The sequence below is a fragment of the Coenobita brevimanus genome, chromosome 64, assembly GCF_032717465.1.
Source record: "Coenobita brevimanus isolate Jiangsu-jjx chromosome 64, ASM3271746v2, whole genome shotgun sequence".
NCBI classification, from domain to species: domain Eukaryota; kingdom Metazoa; phylum Arthropoda; class Malacostraca; order Decapoda; family Coenobitidae; genus Coenobita; species Coenobita brevimanus.
The window spans coordinates 27,517,646-27,537,810 of NC_137017.1; the positions used below are offsets into that span (position 1 = coordinate 27,517,646).

The following is a 20,165-nucleotide window of genomic DNA, read 5'->3' on the forward strand; positions in this document are numbered from 1 at the left end:
CGTGCCGATACCGGTAATATGATTGCTCACACCAGCTCGCATCACCCTCCCGTCTCACTCACCACCACCGCCTCTCTCTCTCTCTCTCTCTCTCTCTCTCTCTCTCCCTTTTATTCTCTTCTGTCGACACTTCGTTCACCCTGCGTCGTCTCCTCCTTCTCTATGTACCATGTCCTACAGTTTCCATCTTCTTCCTCTCTTTTAGCCTCAGTCCTATCTTCGTCTTTCATCCTCGTCTTCTTCTCTGTCTCTCTTTCTTCGTCTTGCATCCCCTTCCACTCCTTCTCGTCCTCTGTCTCTTCTTTTCTCCTCACTGCGCCCATAAATCATTTGGACTGGCCTTGCCCTGTCTCACCTCCGCTTGCTCCATGTCCTCTCTGTTTCTTCCTCGTTATCCCTTTCCTCTTTTCTCTTATTTACCTCTTCCCTTTTCCTCTTCTTCTCTTCCCAGTTTCATCTTTTTCCATCCCTCTCCTTCTCTTTGCTCCCTTCCTGTCTTCATAACCTCCTTTCTTCCCTTCTTCTCTTCGTTTGTTCCTCGTTTTTCCATTATCTCTTCATTCATACACACACACACACACACACACACACACACACACACACAACTGCGGTGGTGCCACATTTTCCTGCTACTAGGGTGCTGGTGCCACACTGGAACCAAATGTACAGTACCTACATTTGGGGATGTCGATTATGGGTTACACATCCAGCTCGCAAGTAACTGAACCAGAGATCGATTCTCGGGGTGGTCAGATTCCTGTTCACCCAGCAGTATAATTTGGGAAATGAATGTAACACTGAAAGTTGCGGGTCGTATCCCAGGGAAGACTGTGAATTACGTTATGGTTCTGCACTGTATATAATGTAACAACTCTAGAAAATATTTACTTGTTTTGAGACGTTACTTTTGGGTATGACTGGTGGGCAAAGACTGCAGGGTGTTTGGAGGCAGGGGTTGGTGGGTGCGTTTTGAGGTGGTGTCGGTGTGTGTGTGTGTGTGTGCGCGTGTGGCAGCGGCCGGCAGCAGATCAGTAGCTTTCCTGCAGTCGACCCCCTCTGACTCCACGCTTACACGTATGTTCATTCACTTTTTAGCGTCTGACTTTTTCCACTGGTTAATTCAGTATGGCATTACAGTACTGTATATAACATGCTTTACGTCATTAATACTGCGAGGGGCTAAGAAATGGATTACATTATGTTTTGTGTAATGTTTGAGGATAATGAAGGATAATGCATTAGTACAAAGTCCCTAAATCCTGCCTGACTGTAATTAACAGGAGTTGAGTAATATACTGGATACTTTCTCAACGAAATAGCTCTTGCGCGTCTAGAACATGGAATGAAGTATTTAGCAAAAATTTACTCCTTTCAGTGACACCTGTACATCTATAGGCAGCAAGTAAAGCGTCCTACTTTCTGTCCGTTTCAGCTGGATTATACTGAAAATGAATGAATTAGCGTATGCCAACCCAGAGATTGCGAAGCACTATGTCAAATTCCGACACTCTCCCCCTGCCAACCTTGCCAAGGCTGTCGTGGAGTACCTCAGGCAGGGACAGGTAAGACAGGCAAACGAGTATTTATTCCAAAGCGCCGTAACCTGTTCAAATGGAAGAACTTTTACCCACATATATAATTTTTTTTTTTTAATGATCCAGATGTTTGGGCCCGACATCGATCCTTATCATGTAAGCTGTATCTTCACTGTATAAACAATATCAAAAAATTTGTTAACACAAAGAAGAAGAAACATTGGCTATAAGCCTGTTAAATTTATTCCTTAATAAAAATCTAGAAAAGACAGATCCAGAGATGACCTATTGCACAAATGAATGAGAGTATCGGTTAACTCTTGCATTACGAACATGGGTAGACAAGGGGTAAAAGAGTGTGCTGCTAGGCAGGTGCTACAAGAACGTTGCAGTGAAGGAGGCATGCAAGCAAACAGTTCAGACCACAAGTGACCATTGATGTGATGATAGTAAAAAAAAAAAAAAAAAAAAATGCAGCAGTGCAGCGAAAAGAACGGTGAAGGGAAGGAAGTCAGTAGGAGAGGATGGGGGAAGTTAAGCAGACGAAAAACATTTGACTGTACCCTGCTTAGAAGAGCTGTATGAAGACTCCCCCTCCTCCTACATGCATGCTGTACTCCACGCAAGGGCAAATAAACCCCGGTACAGTCAACAGGTGTGTGGGGGTAAAGAGGGCGAGGAATCGGCTAACACACCCAATCTCCTGAAAGCGGATTCTGCAAGAGAACTAATATGATCTTTCTATGATAGGTCCCAAGAGAATGAACCCAAGTTTATTGTAAGATGAAGATGGACTGAGCTGTATATTGTTTAACGTTAGAGATGCTCTGCGGAAGATTTTGGCAGGTTGAAATATGTAGGAACTGAGTTTCTGATTCACTAAAAACAACATAGTCGTTGGTGTAATTTCCTAGATACGAAACAAAAAACCAGTGTGACTTATTCAAAGTGACAAGTGGATAATATGGGTGGAAGGGAAACACAGCAATAAGCTTAACTCTTATTCTATTACTCCCGTGCCTATAGTAGCAAGGAACATGTGTCTCTGTGTGGGCCTCTCTCTGTCTCTCTCGCTCCCTCTCTCTGTCTCTCTCTTTCTGTGTGGGCCTCTCTCTGTCTCTCTCGCTCCCTCTCTCTGTCTCTCTCTTTCTTTCTCTCTCTCTCTTCCTTTATTTTCCTCCTGTACCATAATTTCCCTTACTTTCCTCCTTTACCATAATTTCCTCCCTTTCCATGGGGGAAGCAGCCTAGGTATATAGATAGATAGACCATAATTTCCCTTATTTTCATCCTGTACCATAATTTCCCTTATTTCCATCCTTTACCATAATTTCCCTTATTTCCATCCTTTACCATAATTTCCCTTATTTCCATCCTTTACCATAACTTCCCTTATTTTCATCCTGTACCATAATTTCCCTTATTTTCATCCTTTACCATAATTTCCCTTATTTTCATCCTTTACCATAATTTCCCTTATTTTCATCCTTTACCATATTTTCCCTTATTTTCATCCTTTACCATAATTTCCCTTATTTTCATCCTTTACCATAATTTCCCTTATTTTCATCCTTTACCATAATTTCCCTTATTTTCATCCTTTACCATATTTTCACTCTGTGAGGCGACTTAGTACCATATGGTCTTTGTTACCTGGTGCTACCTTTTCATTTCAGTTCATTTCATTTCTCTCTCTCTCTCTCTCTCAACAAAATAGTTTTGATCTGATCGAAACCAAACCTGGTGGAAGTTTCATCCTTTTATTTCTGAGGAAAGTAGGCCAAAGGTCCAGGTCACATATTAAGCTCAACATACACCTAGGATAAAGTAATTCGACTTTGAGAAACTTGGTAAAACATTCAAGTCATAGAGCATAAACAAGCGCTCGTGGGCCCTTCAGGCCCTTCGCACTTGCTCCTGCGGAGAGCTCTCGCGCTGCTATAGTTTATTTTAGTTGTACCTATGGGCAAAAAATTCTACGGAGATCCTATGCCGGGCGCCTGGAGAGGCGTTTTTTGGTCAAAATGTGAGCGCTCATTAAATATAGTAAAAGTTTTTCAATCGTGATGGGACCAAGTTTTCTCACATCAGCGAATTTTTTGCGATTTTTGTGCCAATTTTAGTGCAATTTGAATGTGTAATTTCGGCTGTCCAAAATACACACACACACACACACACACACACACACACACACACACACACACACACACACACACACGGCTAGTGCTATAGTATATTAGATAATTGCTCGGACCTTCGGCTAATCATGGAGTGCGAATGTTGAAGACTAAGTGCTTCTTGTTGTTCTTGTTTCATTCAGGGATTTTTATTGAGCCTGGGAGAGGATTTTCGAATTGGAGTTAGGTAGTCTTCATTAGTCTCTCTATAGGACAAGCTTTCCCCATGTAAAACGGTCTGGATGTAGCAAAAAAAAAAAAAAAAAAAAATCATGAGGATCGGATCTACAATTCTTTGACATTTCGGCATCATATGGGCTATCCCGGATCAGGGAAAATGTCAAAATCGGGCGCTGTGTTGTCCAACTTATTAGGGAAATACAGAACTTATCACTCTTAGACTCCTATGACTATCACAGCTGAATACAATCATCTGCCTTTAGGTGGAAAACAATAGAGATGTTCCAACAATGAGAGGATTGGTGATATTACCGTATCACTTTTGGATTCCTGTACTCACAAATAAATAAAATCGTATGACGTTTGCTGTAATAGCATAATAACAAGGTTGGAGTAATTGCATTTGTAATTTCGTTGAAATGTACTCGTAATTAATTATGAAAATATAGAAATTGTAAAAGTAACTATAAATGAAAAACGTTATGACACTTATAATTTCAGTTTAAAATGACTATCATGCAAATGAATTTTAACTGGAGTTGTGAATTCATTTCTCCAATTTCCAAATCACCCGCATCATGACCATAGTCATTCTACTGAACGCCACCCACGTGTGATGCTGCAATTGTTTAGCAATGGTGATGTTGGAATCAGTCAGGCATTTTTGCTTTTCTTCCCGCGTTACTTGGTGGTTACTGGTTATTTACCTCATGTCTGTACTTCGTCAGTACGTACTGAAGGTGTTGATTGGTATCTCTTTGTAAGCACACATTGTGAGTAAAGTTTTCTGCAAAATCAAGCAAATAATTTAGGGAGACAACTGAGTTAGCCATTGCGCTGAAAAGCTTTATTAACCTACACAAAGTGAGATATTCATCAATATCATTTAGAGGAGGCAGTGGCTCAATCGGTAGAGAGGTGGCCTGCAGTCCTACCAGACCCAAGTTCAAATCCAGGCTGGGTCAGGGAACAGTTTATAGATCTGAATTTAATAAAATCAGACTTTACTGATCAACCAGAAGACACACCATGTCGTAAAAATACCCCCTCTAATACCAATACGTCAATCCCGTATGAGACAGCCCTAGAATGTATTCAATATGGACGGTGGGCGTTAGCGTCGAAGTGGTGACATGTGGAGGTGTATGGTATGCGGGAGAACTACCGGGCCTTGGGAGCAGGCTTTGAAGCCTATGCTCAGAGTCGGACACACACACACACACACACACATATATATATATATATATATATATATATATATATATATATATATATATTTATGTATATATATATACAACCAGGAAACATCACGGTTTTCTTTAGAAAGGGTGCTTTTGCATGTAGCAGTTGTAACTGCAATGGTAAGTGTAACTGAAAGTTTTTCTTTTCATGCTGTAATCGTAATGTAATGGAATATGGTGATCAAAATTTTAATTTTAATTGTAAATAAAACAAATTCAGGCAAGTATTTGTATTTGTAACTGATATTAAAAACTGTAATTGCTCCAACCCCACATACTGTTTTCCAGACATTGAGAGAATTTGTCGTCTCAGTATTAAGTCTCACATTCCTATGACTAAATTTCAGATTAAACGGGAAAAACAAGATGCAAGCAAATAATCCTCTTGTCCCGTTTTAAGAGCATGTTAATAGTGACCATTAGCATCGTCTGGTTCCTATACTCACTCTCAGATTTAAAAAAAAAGCCATTTGAGGTTAAATAAAAGCGAATAATCCTGTTGTGCCGATAATGAGAGTGTTAATGGTGATTACATTAACAGTTTCAAAATGCTGTGACTCACGTTCAGCTAAGGGAGATCGTCTGGTGTTGGCCAGAGTAAATACCTGGCTATGACAGGGTTGTGTCCCTGGCTTTCCCCTCACACACATTTTACAATATGATGCTCCAGCGTTGGTGTTCTACGTTACTGGTATCAATGTGGTGTCCTGCGTGGGCGTCAGGATTCACAGTGAGACTCAGAGTGAACACACTTTTGATAACTGTGAAAAAAGGTGAAGATGATTTTGTTCCTGCGTTTGCATACTTCCATTTAACTGTCTATATGATGAGAACCAGGCGCCTTGATCCCAGAAAAGCTGATCACCAACAAATTTCCTCCATGTCATCTTGTTGTACGCCATCAGACTACCCTTCCACCAGCTCACACCACGCTTTTTCATATACCACCCGAACCAATCCTTCTACCTCGTGTCCTTCGTCACCCCCTAACCCTCTGCAGCTCCATCCTACTCACATACTCTCCCAGAACAGGCGCTCATTCACCATTCTCCCCATATGGCAAGAACCATTGCGGAATACTTCTACCAAATTTCAGAACACTCGCATAAATACCGTTAGACTCCGAAACTTCCTCATTGATCTGAATGTCTCTTAAAATAGCTGCGCATGTGTCTCTAATATAACTTATCCCCCTCCTATCACTCTTAACTCCTGTCTATTCAACAGAGTTTAAGGTTCGTTTCCCTACGGTTCAATGGGGATCGCAGTAATGTACAATGACTTATTTCCATTCACATTTATCTATTCCTTATTACTATCATCAGTACCCTACAACCTTCTTCCTCTGGTGTACCCATATATGAAAACTGTGTGTGTGTGTGTGTGTGTGTGTGTGTGTGTGTGTGTGTGTGTGTGTGTGTGTGCATATTATGGGCAGGATGAAGGTGACACCGACATGAAGCTGTGTGTAGACGTGGGCTGCGGCTCTGGCCAAAACACCGCGCACCTCGCAGACTACTTCCAGCAAGTGATCGGCTTAGACATCAGTCCTCACCAGGTGGCTGTTGCTCAGACCAAGAACACCGTCGCCAATGTTGTTTACAAGTAGGTGCCGTGCCGCATATATACTGTTTTAGTACACTCAGCCTTCTTTAACTTACTTTCAGCTGGGAAACAAAAATGATCATTTGTTAACTGATATGAAATTTCTAATTCTACCAGCCAGGTTGCTTACAAGTACTGTAGGTATCGCAGCAGCAACTTATTATCTAAAGTTAGCTAGATAAAAATTAGATGAAAGTTAAGCAAGTTCCTTACAAGTGTTTAGTTTACCAAAAATTAATTGTCTTATATCAGTTGGATAAACTCATGTGTTAGATGAAATAAAGTTATCTGTTATTCCATGCAAGTTGTTCACAAAATGAGTGCCTTAGCAAAAATCGGTTGTCTTAAACCCACTCAATTCGACTTTTTATTTTTGCTAACTCCAGACGCCCTCATGCAGCTTAGGAGAATCTTTTATAACTAAGACGGTTAGATTAGCCTTTAGCTTTCGTTAACTTCTTCGTTACAATGTATTTCTCTTAAAGTAAGCAAAAATAGCTGGAGGTAAAAACAGCTGATTGAGTCCCTGTCCCATGTTTTATAAGTGAGTGCCTTACCCAAAACACATTGTCTTAATGACTCATGTAGTCAACAGGCAAAAAGTCAAACTCTTCTTTTTCTTATATGTGACACTGACTTGGGAGCCATACTTTCTGACCATCCTCTAATCCCATCCTTGTCTGGAGGAAAGACGTTGCCGGGGTTTCCACAGTCACCAAATGAAGACATTTTATCCAGTGTAAGGGTGGCAATTTGTAACTTTGCTACACTGTATTAGGAACAATGCGTGATGACAATGGGGCATTAATATGATTCTTTGCATTACAAGATTTACGTTAGGAAGCATGAACAGCACAAGACACCACTAACTACTGTTTATGGTGTGCGAAGTCACTTTCTCTTTGACACCTATGTGTAATAAGAGTGTGAAGAACATTGTCGTAATGCTGTAAATTGCTGAGCAATTTTGTTAGAGTCCAATTATTTAATGTATTCACAATATGAAGGAAATTAAAATAAAATTCATTTTCCCCGTTTAACTGAAGTTTCAATATATATTTCGTATCTGCAAAAGCAATTTACTATTTGCTGTATAGGACGCAATTTACCTACATACTTCATTCATAACTTGGAGTAAATTATGAACTATGTCGGTCTGGTCTTAAACTTATGAATACTCGAATGACTCAGCCCAGTGTTACCAACTACGTGTGCGCGATTCAGAGCACGTGTGGCTCCAGCTTGTTGCACTGCTCTGTTTCCTCGACTTCAATAACAATAACCGCCCAGCCACCCCCACCCCATTTTTGCAGATAACATCGACGCAACACTTGGACCAAAGAACCCATTGTGTGTTTGAGATTCTTTCTAGTCAAGGGTATGGATGGAGACTGACCACAAACAAAAGCTAACGACTATACCTAATGGGAAGATAAACTCTTTTGTTTACTGTAACTGGGATTTTTTTCGCCTAAATCTGACTCTAATTGCACAGGACTTTTTTCTTCTATATAAAATTGCCCATAGATAGTGAGAACAAAATACCTAGGCCTGAATATCACAATGGAAGGATTGAACTGAAGTTATGGCCATGTAGGTGACCCAGTGACTGCTTTACACCTGTCAGGGAAGGCAGTGCTGATAGCTTGCCCTTTGAGGATGCTTCAGTAGATCTCATCACCTGCTGCACGGCCCTCCACTGGTTCAACATAGAGGCATTCTTCGCAGAGGTGAGTGCCATTAGTTGTAGTGTAGGTATTTGTTATTGCTTGTTTATTACAACAGAAAAAACAATAGCTCAGATATTCATTGCTTTATAATCTCTCTCTCTCTCTCTCTCTCTCTCTCTCTCTCTCTCTCTCTCTCTCTCCCTCTGTGTGTGTGTGTGTGTGTGTGTGTGTGTGTGTGTGTGTGTGTGTGTGTGTGTAGTTATCACAATTCGGATCCAGTTTGGACCACATTTTGTGAAATGCCACGTTCGCAAGGTCAGCTGAGATGATGACTGATAAGATAGTGCCGATAATAAGGTTGATTTTTGTTAACTGGTTTGGGAGAAGTTCATGACCTGCACCGAAGGAGTTCAAACAATGATTCCTCAATGGCCTTCAGTCACAGTTATGTATCTCATCATTATCAGTCCACTTCCAGCTAAGTTATAGAAGAAAAATAATATGATAAATGTTGTACACTGTAAGCCTTTGTTACTGACGAAAAGTTTTTATACCTGCCCGGAATTTAATGCACCCTTCTGTTAGTTTTTACAATTTTTGCATGTGGGCACGATACTAATACGCCGAATTATACGTTCCTATAAGCCTATATGGCATGCTTTTTCCAGTGCTAGTTTTGTGAGCTTATTCACTGACCATTTGATATCCAATCTGCAAATTATCAGATTCGCTATTATAGCAGCGTTACAAAATTAACAACAATGAGGCATCAAATAGTGCAGTCAAAGGACTGATTCATGTCCTTATTTTATGACAATGGCATTTGGCTGATATTTCTCCGAATCAGATCTCAGTCATTTAGCTGACGCCACCCTTTTATCAAGCCTGGTCCACAGCATATCAAAACTGTATGAGCTGACCTTGTGAACTTGACATTCAACCTACTATTTTCAAACCTGGCTTGTTGGCTGACCACAGATCATTCCACCAAATGTGGTCAAGATTGGATCCAAACTGTAGCACACACACACACACACACACACACACACACACACACACACACACACACACACACACACCGTTTAAAGCATTACCACCACTCTCGCGATGTAATCATTTAAATGTGTACGGACAGGTCTTTGCCTGTTTAGTCTAACAATAAGAATAGAATCAAATACTTGGTGAGTGGCTGTGTGGCTCAGGTTTAGGGGCGCCTGTTGTTCAAATTTTGGTATTACACTCCTGTTGTGGGAAACCGTCACACCACACACAGCATGTGGGAAATAGTGCAGATGATGGCGATAAGATAGTCACCTTTTGCCATAAATGAGTGCACATTATGTCTATTGCCCAACACCACTGAAATGTCACCAAAGCCTTTGCTCCCGTCTGAAATGACACAAAGCCTTTGCTCCCGTCAAGAGAGTGAGAAGGAAGCTTATTTCACATATCAGTATTGTTATCACCACGGAAGGTATTATTATTCGTGTTAGAATCTTACAACTTTCACCTTTGTTGGTAGTACGATGGTTGCTGAAATTGCATATTAATTATGCCTTATTGCTTATCCCTGTACCTGGCTTCCCCAGTGGTGGCTTAATCAAATATATGTCCTCTTTGTTATGCATTAGACTGAACTATTCTGCGACAAATTCAATGTAGGACTATACATATGAGTTGCAAAAGCAATCACATTGACTATTCATGCAGTAATATAAGTGTTCACAATACTGTACTGCTTTCTCAAGGGTTAGGAGTAGTGAGGGTAGAACTTCCACAGTATCAACATAATTCATCACGGGAAGCAGTAGTCCTCGGACGTGATGGTCAAATAAAGCTTATTTTTTTTTATGGTCATGTATAACTATATTTTCTTCTTACTGTAGAGTCAAGGGCGTCTTTTTTTCTTACAGATGATGAACAAATGAAGGAGAGAAATTAAATACAAAAAAAAAAAAAAATCCATACACCCTACTACAGGTGTCTTTCATCCATAAAAAAGCTGTAGCATTTAAACTTCAATTGCTGTGGGTTTAAGTATGGTGGGGGGGGGGAAGGGAAGGGAGAAGCTAATCTGAGGATCCGAGTTCCAAAGAGAAGTTGTTCAAGGAATAAAGGATTTACGATAGGCAGAAGCTCTGCAATATGGCACTGCGACGGTCGTCATGATAGCTACCAGATGCCCGTGTTGCGCATAGAGAGAGATGGCACAATGAGTGCCACTTAATCTGAGCATTTACTGTAAAAGAATCTAAAATAATGCAAGAGAGGGAACATTCATTCTTGTTGGGTGGTACTTCATTTGTAATTGCTGGGTTATTAAATATTCTATAAGCTTTGTTTTGAATTTTGATTAGTTGTTTTAGTGCAACTTTCTCACATCCACACCATAAGGGTGGGCAATATTCGAGCTCACAGTGGACGTGACTTGTAAATTATAGCAAATTGCTCATCAGTGGAGAGTGTACGGACTCTGTACAATAATCCAAGTTTCTATGAGGCGGTTTTAGCAAGTGCTCTTACGTTGGTGGTCCAACTGAGACTACTGTTAGGCGAAACACCAAGAATTTCAGTACAGTAAGACGAGAATACTGGTTTCAGTGAAGGTAATGTAGAAATCAGGCAATGTCTATCAGTAAAATGGATTTGTTTGGTTTTCCTTTAAATGTGACAATATTATTTTGTCCCCAATCGGTCATCTTAGATTAATCTTAATTTAAGGAGATTGCTGTGCCAAGTTGAGACTTAAAGATATCAAATTTTGTGAATGAGTTGTTAAGTGCAAAGGAACTTAAAGAGTTGAGTTATCTGCATAAGCGTGAATGGATTATGGGTGACAGACAAAAGATCATAGTATGAATGAGGAACGGGGTTGGAACCAGGACCGATGCCTTGTGGCACACCTGTAGTAATTGAATCGAAGTTTGATTATACATCATCTACCCTTACTCATCTTTTTCTTGCTTAAATATGAGGAGATCATTGGAACAAAAGATGGTAACTCATGTGTTACGCAGATATAAGTGGAAAAAACCATCTAATATTGTGCAACTGATATTTTGGCAATCTACCAGTGACCTTGAAGCCTGCAATCTCTCTCCCCAACTCCCCCTTCCAAGGCTGTGATGGCTGGTTTGTTGAACAAGCAAAAGTCAAAAAGTGATGGTAAACAGTTTAGTTTGGTGTAAAAATGGTTTGTGTAGTATTAATATGCTCCAGCTTTCAAGTATTCACAAACAACATAGTAAGTAGGAAAACCAGTTACATATAATTTACTTGAACAAATCCTTGACATTGCACTCCCATGCTCGTGTAGTACCTTCCCCCACACACCGTTTACTCCTTCTGCTCCCTTCTCCCACATGACTCGTCAACCAGAAGCAAATCGGTGTGCACGTACTCGAGCTAAGACAGCGTCAATGTCTCTAGTGCACAGAGTAGTAGGAGGAATGAGAATTATGGAAGGCCGGACACAATGTGTGGCAGGAAACTGTTGGCAAGCTTTTGCCCGTATTAGTACCACAGACTTTTGACTTCAAATACTATATTTCTTTCCAGGCAAGGCGAGTCTTGCGCCCTGGCGGGGTGTTAGCATGTTATGCATACTGGTACCCCAAAACCTTCTATAATGACAAGGACCTGACTTACATCATCGACGAGGTAACTGCCGTTTCTTCCATCGCTCGACTCTCACTAACAGAAACCATTGTCAAGTCCACTCTCCTGCTTCCCTCTGCATTGAGTTGCTTTCACTCTGTCGCATCTTTCTGCTTGAGCCATCGGCAACAAAGTTTCTCCCTCCTCAAACAATTCAGTCTTCCTGGAACTTTGATTTCAGTTTCTTACACCTTCCAGCTTTTACTGTCAGCAACAAAATTCCTTTCGCCTACCCAACTTCTCTACTTTGATACCAGTCTGGCGAATTTGCAGTAGCCGACACTAATTACAGATCTCTGGCCATCTGAAATCATCATTCTTGGTTGCTATGATTTCAATGGACTGATTGTCAAAGCCCCCGGGCAAGACAAAGATTTTCAAAGCTCCCGGGCACGGCAAGCAGGAGAGGTGAAAAGACTTTGCTGCCAATAGTATAGGTATTTCCTTTCCGTCACACCTTGTATGCACAGTAGGCTGACCCTTACATGATCTTAAATACAAAAATCAAAAACAAAAATTCACACAGTACACACCTACCCATGAATTATTTTAGCTCAGATGACAACATTTATTGTTGCTGTGGACAGAAATTGCTTAACTTGAGGGAAACCAGCTAGTGTTTGAGCGTGTCACACTCCTGTCAAAGCCTCAGTGGGCTTCCAGTTATCCCAGTAAGCCATACTTTGAGCGCAACTTACTGATTCTGAGAATTTATTTAATCTTTGTTTTTATTCCTTAAGTCGCTGTTGGCCTTCCATTCGCCTTATTATTAATACCTAGTATTCCGATAAAGACTTGAACCCTCCCTGGGTGCTAACCCCATAGTAAATGGATCAGGAAGTAAATGAATTTTGTTAATAGTAGCTACTGTTACTTTGTATCTGGGCTCAATCTAGGAAGTAGGGATGGGAGATGATAGAAATCCTAATATCTCATAAAGACTGTGTGACGCTGCACCTACGAGAAACCTCGTGGTGCATTATTAAAAATCCCGGTCACTAGAGATAGTTTCGCATGTCCCCAGAGTGGACTGAAATGGGTATAAGTTGCATGACACGAGTTAAGAGAAATGGATTTTAGAACAAGCCTTGCACACTTAGTTAGCAAAAAGAACGCAATATTGGAGGGAATGCCGCCTTCCCAGTGGATGTGTTACAGAGAAAACTCGCTAGTTAGGAACACGGGCTTCAGTTACCTTTAAACACTGAAGGAGATCGCCCTGAAAACTAGGTGTAACAGTGGATAAATTGTAGTGAAGTGAGGAAATTCAGTACCAACTTAAAACTGTTTTTTTATAACGAAACTATTTACAATATTAGGGTCTTCAGCGTAGTGTTTCACTTTATATATTTTTTACAGGTAAAACGAATTTAGCCTTGGCACTCACGGCTTGGCGTGGGTTGATATCGAGCAGGTATTATATATTTACCATATTTTCGTGCGCCTACTGGCTGATAAGCATTCCACTACATAATAACTATGATACAACTTATTTGGCTGCAGCACCTCTAATACATTCGTGTGTCACTGTAAAATGTTTGATAAGAGACGCTAAGTTCACTAGATGTAGGGTTAACATGTATTCATTCGGCTACGGTACCTCCTCACCTTTCTCAAATCGGGACCTTAAAATCAGAGCCAGATGGCTGCCTTAACGTTCTGTGCATGGGTCTGAGGTGTTAGAGTCATTGCCTACAGCACCTTAGAGAGGTCTAGTGCCTCAGGTGCGTTCGTATATCCAGGCTCTGATCTTGTGTCTTTAAACTGTTTCCACCGTTCGAAGGCCCATTACAGTTTTACAGTGTAATACTTTTCAGCCTACGTTAGAATGCTTGCCAAATGAAAACATGCTATTGCAACCTGAGGGGTGTTGATGATTGCCTCACAGACACACTATTGGTTCGCGTGAAAGAAGTGGAAATAGCCAAAGGCGTGGTGAGTGAAAGGAAACCTCCAAAAATATCGCCTTGTTTATTATAAGTTTGCTGTAAAATTATAGGATTATTATCGCCTGCCTTTACCAAGACGGTGCGATAAAGTTTTTGCCCTCCTTTGAGTGTAAGTGTTGGTGGGGGGGGGGAGTGTTCCAATTATATTTCATGAACGGCTTGAACTATCAACACGAAACCTTCAGGGTATCAAGATATGGCCAAAATCTTCGCCGAGTTCGAAAATGGGCACTCTGGGTCAAGACCAAGGTCAGCAAAATGGCTGCCAAAGGAAAACTAGTTTTCATCACCCGCCTTTAGCACCATTATATCCCATGAACGGCTTGAGCTATCAACATGAAACCTTCAGGGGATCAAAAGATATGGCCAAAATCTTGGAGGAGTTCGAAAATGGGAGTCGGGGTCGAGGTCAAGGTCACCAAAATGACTGCCAAAGGTCAACTAGTTTTTATGGCCAGCTATTAGCACCATCATATCTCATGAACGACTTGAGCTATCAACATGAAACCTTCAGAGCATCAAGATATGGCAAAAATCCTCCTGACCCTCCCCCCAGGGGGGACCCAGCCCTCCCGGAGGTGGCGCAGCCCCCCGGCCCCCTCCCAAGGATGGCGCCCCCGACCCCCCCCCAGTGATGGGCGCCGCGCCCCGTCCGCCTCTCTCCCCCGGCAAGGGGCCGCGCTTCTAACATGGACAACAGCATATTCTGGCTGGCGATTAGCATTCGGCTCCCGAATGCCTTTCTTTGATTGGTACTTGTATTCAATCATGCAGATGAAAACGAAAGGATGAGCAATGCTTACGAGTATTAGTAAGGGTAATTAATTTGATTACTGGTATCAACAATTAAGTATATGAAAAATCTTTGACGAGCAAGTGTGGCCCCTTAATGTTTCTCTAGAACATTCATACATCGCACAGTACAGGTAGACGAGTTACAAAACATACTGAGCTGATGAGAGGACACTAAATTAACACCGGTTTTGAGGGCCACCCCTGTGTAAAGTTTCTTCATATTTTGTCCCAGTCTTTTGCTTCTATAGTTCACTTCCTCTTTGGCACAGCATACTTGGATATCGCCGTTCTTTACCGGGATATTTGACACCTTATCCTTGCACCTCACCGTCTCTTTTAATTCATTCTCCCAGCCACCTCACTCACATACTCTTTCGTAGTCAGCCTCTCACTCTCCCTTTGCTCCACATGGTCAGACCAACGCAAAGTGTTTAATTATTAAAATACTGTATCTATCTCTCTCCACAACTGAGTCATCCTGAACTCTTTAATTTCTCCATCTACTTTGCCATGTCACTCCACAGGCAAGAGTGATGTGTTTCAAAACCTCATAGTCCTCATTCATGTCCCCCATATATTTCCCAAGTTTCACTACTGCACATCAGTTTTTTGAACTGTTATACTAGTACTGTCATGCACAAGTTTTCTTGCAAGCTTACATTATTTTTTCCGACCAATATCTCAGAGAAAAATAGCCTATGTCCTTGTTTTAGCCTACAGTCACTGATGGTGATGATGATAATGATGGTAATAAAGAAGATAATGATGATTATGATTAATGTTACAGCTATGGGACTCCTGGAAGGAAGTTTGGTTCCAAACTCATCACCACCTTCAAAGTGAATACACCGAAGTGCCCGACCTCTACCAAGAACAGGTGACGATCAGGTGAGTTAATAGGGATTAGGTAGGTAGGTAGTCATTAGACGGGTAGGTGCTGATGGGAGAATGCAAGGATAAATGGCGAAAGTGTTCTGGTGCTCAAAGGTCACGAGCTTTCTAATGGGTGTCTTACAACCATATCCCGTACACAGTAGCTAGCTTCGCATATAACACAACTGATGCCACTGAGGCAAAAAATCACTACACTGCTGTATGAATTACTCATGGGCTTATGTATTTCTAATTAGCAGTCAAGACAGTGTCAAAATATATCGAGAGATATTTTGACACAGGTTCAATTATCTTCTTTTAGCTGGACATTCATTACATCACTCATTCAAACGGATTTTTCACTTTAGTCGATACCAGTACGTACAGCAGTGGGTTTGCCTAAAAAAAGTGTCGCCAATAATCTGAAAGGCTAAATGGCGAGTAAAGGAGTGTGTGGCTCGCTCATTTCAGTGGGCATTCTATTGATAGCTCGACCTGAATGCCTTCTGCTTGTTTCTGGACTTTTTTTTTTTTTTTTTTTTTTTTTTTTTTTTTACAGAGGCACCCCAAATTCATTCGCTAGAAGTTGACGTGACCACAAGTGATTTTACACGAAGAGACAAGCCATATGGATCCCTATCCTCTAGAACATCATTTATTACACTGGGTAGTCATCATCATCATCATCATCATCATCATCATCATCATCATCATCAGGACCTCCTTTCCCACCCTAGGGCAGGGTGAGGAGTGGCAATGTCCAGACAGCCTAAGTTTGCCCAATTTCAATGGGCCACGCTTCCATTCACTTATCATTCAAGCCCATGGAATCCTGGCTCTATCTGATACGCCAAAAAACTTTCACCACAGTCTGCAGCTTCACACAAACATATCCGATAGAATCAGTCTGAACGCTGTCACGTTTAAAAGGGATGCCAAATCCCTAATCTTCCACTTCTCACAACATTCATCCAGCCAGCTGAATCTCTTGTCAGTCCCCAAGCCTCACCCACTTCCATATCTTTCTTCCTTACACAATCTTCCACCATATCCCTTCACCCTGTCCTTGACCTACCTCGCCACCTCCCCCCTTCAAAGTAACTCAGATATACCTTTTTCGCCACTCTATTATCATCCATTTTCTCCACATGACCATAACATCCCAGTACACTCTCTTCGATTCTGGTGTCCACAGACTTCCTTACTCCATATCTTTCACGAATCACATTATTTCGTATCTTATCTACTCTCGGTATTCCACATACATTCCTCAGCAGTCCCATCTCCAATGCTCTCACTCTTGACTTTTCATTTTCATGCCACACTATAGTTTCACATCCATATGTTAAAGCTGGCATTAACACTTCTTCATGTAAGCCTCGCGCACCTGCAACACTCAGGCCTCTGTTTCTTATCAAGGCCTTCATAGCACCAGCTACGTTCCTTCCTTGTGTCACTCTACTTTCCACTTCCTCTCTTTTCTGTCACTGTACCCAGGTATTTGAACTCTCTCACCCATTCCAGTCCCCTCTCCACTCACTGTAACATCACACTGGGAGTCACCTTCTCTCTCGATTACCATCACTTAACTCTTTTCTACAATTACTCTCAAGGCACGACGCTCACAAACATCAGCAAAACTCTGCACTAGTCTACCAAGTTATTGTCTGGTATTTGCAAGTAGCGCTACATCATCAGCATACAGCAAATTTGAGATACTCGTATTCCATCCATCAACCATTCATCACCAGCGCCATTCTTTTCTCCATTACGAGTGTTTTTACTTCTCTCATCACCCCATCCATATATATATATTGAACAACCATGGGAACATCACACAGCCTTGTCGCACGCCCACATTGATAGTGAAGTATTCACTTAGATGCCCATTTACCCTTACACTTGCCTCACTACCATCATAAAAACTTGACGGCACCTAGCAGCTTACCATCTACACCGTACATGAGAAAACCCTCCACAATCCTTCTCTGTCTACTTTGCCGTATGCTTTTTCCAAATCCGTAAATGCCATAAACACCTTGTAGTCCTTCTCACAAGCCTTCTCCAATATCTGTCTCACTGCAAATATTTGATCCACATAGCCTCTGCCACTCCTAAAGCAGTGGACTTCTGATACCTCTCTTACTTTTTCTGTAATATTCTTCCATATACCTTCACAACTATACATGCCACGATAATTCTTGCATCCACATCGCTCACCTTTATTTCTGTACAGGAGTACAATCGCAGCCTTTTTCCACTGCTGGCACAGTTTCACTCACCCATGCCCTCTTACCTGCCTCGAATAAACACTTCATTCCGCTCTCTCCACCACACTTAATCGTCATCAGTCCCAGCTGCTAATCCATCAAATGAATGACTGTTGATGAGTGGGCTAAGTCGCTCCAAGTGCATATGGTCCAAAATGTTTTATATATATATATATATATATATATATATATATATATATATATATATATATATATATATATATATATATATATATATTTATTTATTTATATAAAATGTGTCTGTGATATAGCCTAATCAAAATATACGAGAAATTTCAGGTGCAATATGCACATTACATCGCTAAGACAGAGGTGGTACGAAGCCTCATGTACCAATAAAATTGTAGCCCTTTAACACATTCAGCACTGGATTGCTTGTGGTAGTGATGGAGAGATTGTGGGATGATGATAGGTGAGATGGAATAAGTACGTTATTCAGTGAGTAATTGCGACAGTGATGGAATAACTGAGTGAGAGATGATGTGGCGCCACTCGATTCTCGTACCCATCTATCCTATGTAGGTTGTAGGTAAAATGGGTACGTAGGGTAACACCTAGGGAGGTAACTGTGGTAACTTGGATATGCAGTGGTCTTGCATCCCATAATGGTAAGTATGCAATCCACCATAAGTTCAAAGGCCTAAGTTATTGAGAATATGAGATAAGCACTGCGGTTAATTGCCTCATGGTGTCTGACCCTTTACTTCAACCGATTTCTCCCGAAGACCTTATTCAGCTGAGGCAGACACTTTGAACTAAGTCCTTGATAATCTTAACAAACCCCTCAGAATATCAGGCCTTTTGTATTTTAAAGAAAGTCGTCTAGCAGCAGCAATACATTAAAATTTACATCACCCTCATTCAAGGATGTTAAACAGGACTAGCTGCTGAAGAGAACTGCCATTACTCAGTTTTGTTTACCTGGTTGAGATTTTAGTGTTTCTGCAACGTGTTTTCACCAGCTCACCGGCAGAGAACAAGGCTCAACGTCTATCCCATTGCACTCTTGACTAACGCCATACTCTAAAATTAATCTCTTTTTACAGCTCAGCCTTCGGGTTGGAGAGAGATTTTTTTTTTTAATTGGCCAGGATAAAGTTAAGTCGATACAACCGCATTTCTAATAAGAGCCACTTATATCATATCTATTCCACAGGAGAGCAGAAGGTAAATTCCAGGTGGAGAAGGAGGAGACCGTGGATACGTACATGGACTTTTACCTCTCCTGTGCAGTGTGTCAGAAAGCCAGGGACAAGTATGGTCATCAGCATACTGACCAGGTCTTGAACTCTGCCAAACAAAGGTACAGCAGGGAACAATAATAGCGCGTAAAATTTCACATCTTCCGCTTCTCGATTTTCTTTGCAGGCTGCTATTTTCGTATGAAGGAGGGATTAGTATACTTGTCTGTTCTTATATAATACTGTTTGCTATCATGCATGAGGGAGAAAATGACGGACATGCACCTATGTATGCGATACATGCAGTTTAAAAGTAGAGCAAATGCAATGTTTGTCTCAAACTTTAGAGTTGTGGATAATAATAGGCTACCGCTCCGGTAATGTTACTCTTATTTTACTTGATATTACAATAAATGTTGGATTATGTTGCGAGTATCTCTGGGTTTCGAAATTCATTCCGTAGTGCCTGAATATAAGTTATAGTGAAATTAATTATTTATGTACCAAACTGTACACTTAAAAAAAAAAAAAAGCAAGTCCAACACTGAAGGACATAAATTTAATTCCTTCAGTACACTGACGAATATCTTTATTCTTGTTACCTGCAGATTGCATACATAGCTATGAATTATATATATATATATATATATATATATATATATAAAACCAATAACGGTTTCATGTGTTTCCTTCCTCAGAATACTGGACGCAATGGGGAACAAGAACGAGCAGCAGAAACTGAGGGTCCAGTACCGGTATTTCCTCAGGATGTGGCGCAAACCCACATGCTGATCACAGAAATATGCGCACACTCCAAGCAATCTAAAGAAATGGTGAAACAGAAAAAGAGGACGCGAGGTTATGAACGAGAATCAGCCTTGCTATATAGATAAGAATAGACAGACAAGTAAAACACACACACACACACACACACACACACACACACACACACACACACACACACACACACACACAGAAAAAAAAAAAAAACAGCGTGTCTGGGATAATTAT

At 41.0% G+C, this 20,165-nt stretch overlaps 1 protein-coding gene across 1 annotated transcript; it reads left to right on the forward strand.

Annotated features, from left to right (window-relative positions):
• Nucleotides 1-6,589: 6,589 nt before the first annotated feature.
• LOC145404716 (putative methyltransferase DDB_G0268948) lies at nt 6,590-19,946 on the forward strand. The gene is made up of 6 exons (XM_080276267.1): nt 6,590-6,738; nt 8,366-8,468; nt 11,967-12,068; nt 15,597-15,697; nt 19,130-19,276; nt 19,853-19,946. Exons 1-6 carry the CDS (start codon nt 6,590-6,592, stop codon nt 19,944-19,946), a joined length of 696 nt encoding a protein of 231 aa, XP_080132393.1.
• The last annotated feature ends 219 nt before the right edge of the window (nt 19,947-20,165 follow it).

Bases quoted from the DNA above. Each gene is read 5' to 3' on its own strand.
- LOC145404716 (XM_080276267.1), top strand. From the start codon at position 6,590: ATGAAGCTGTGTGTAGACGTGGGCTGCGGCTCTGGCCAAAACACCGCG. The intron at 12,069-15,596 runs GTAACTGCCGTT...TTAATGTTACAG, and splicing joins TGACTTACATCATCGACGAG to CTATGGGACTCCTGGAAGGA. The intron at 19,277-19,852 runs GTACAGCAGGGA...TTCCTTCCTCAG, and splicing joins TTGAACTCTGCCAAACAAAG to AATACTGGACGCAATGGGGA.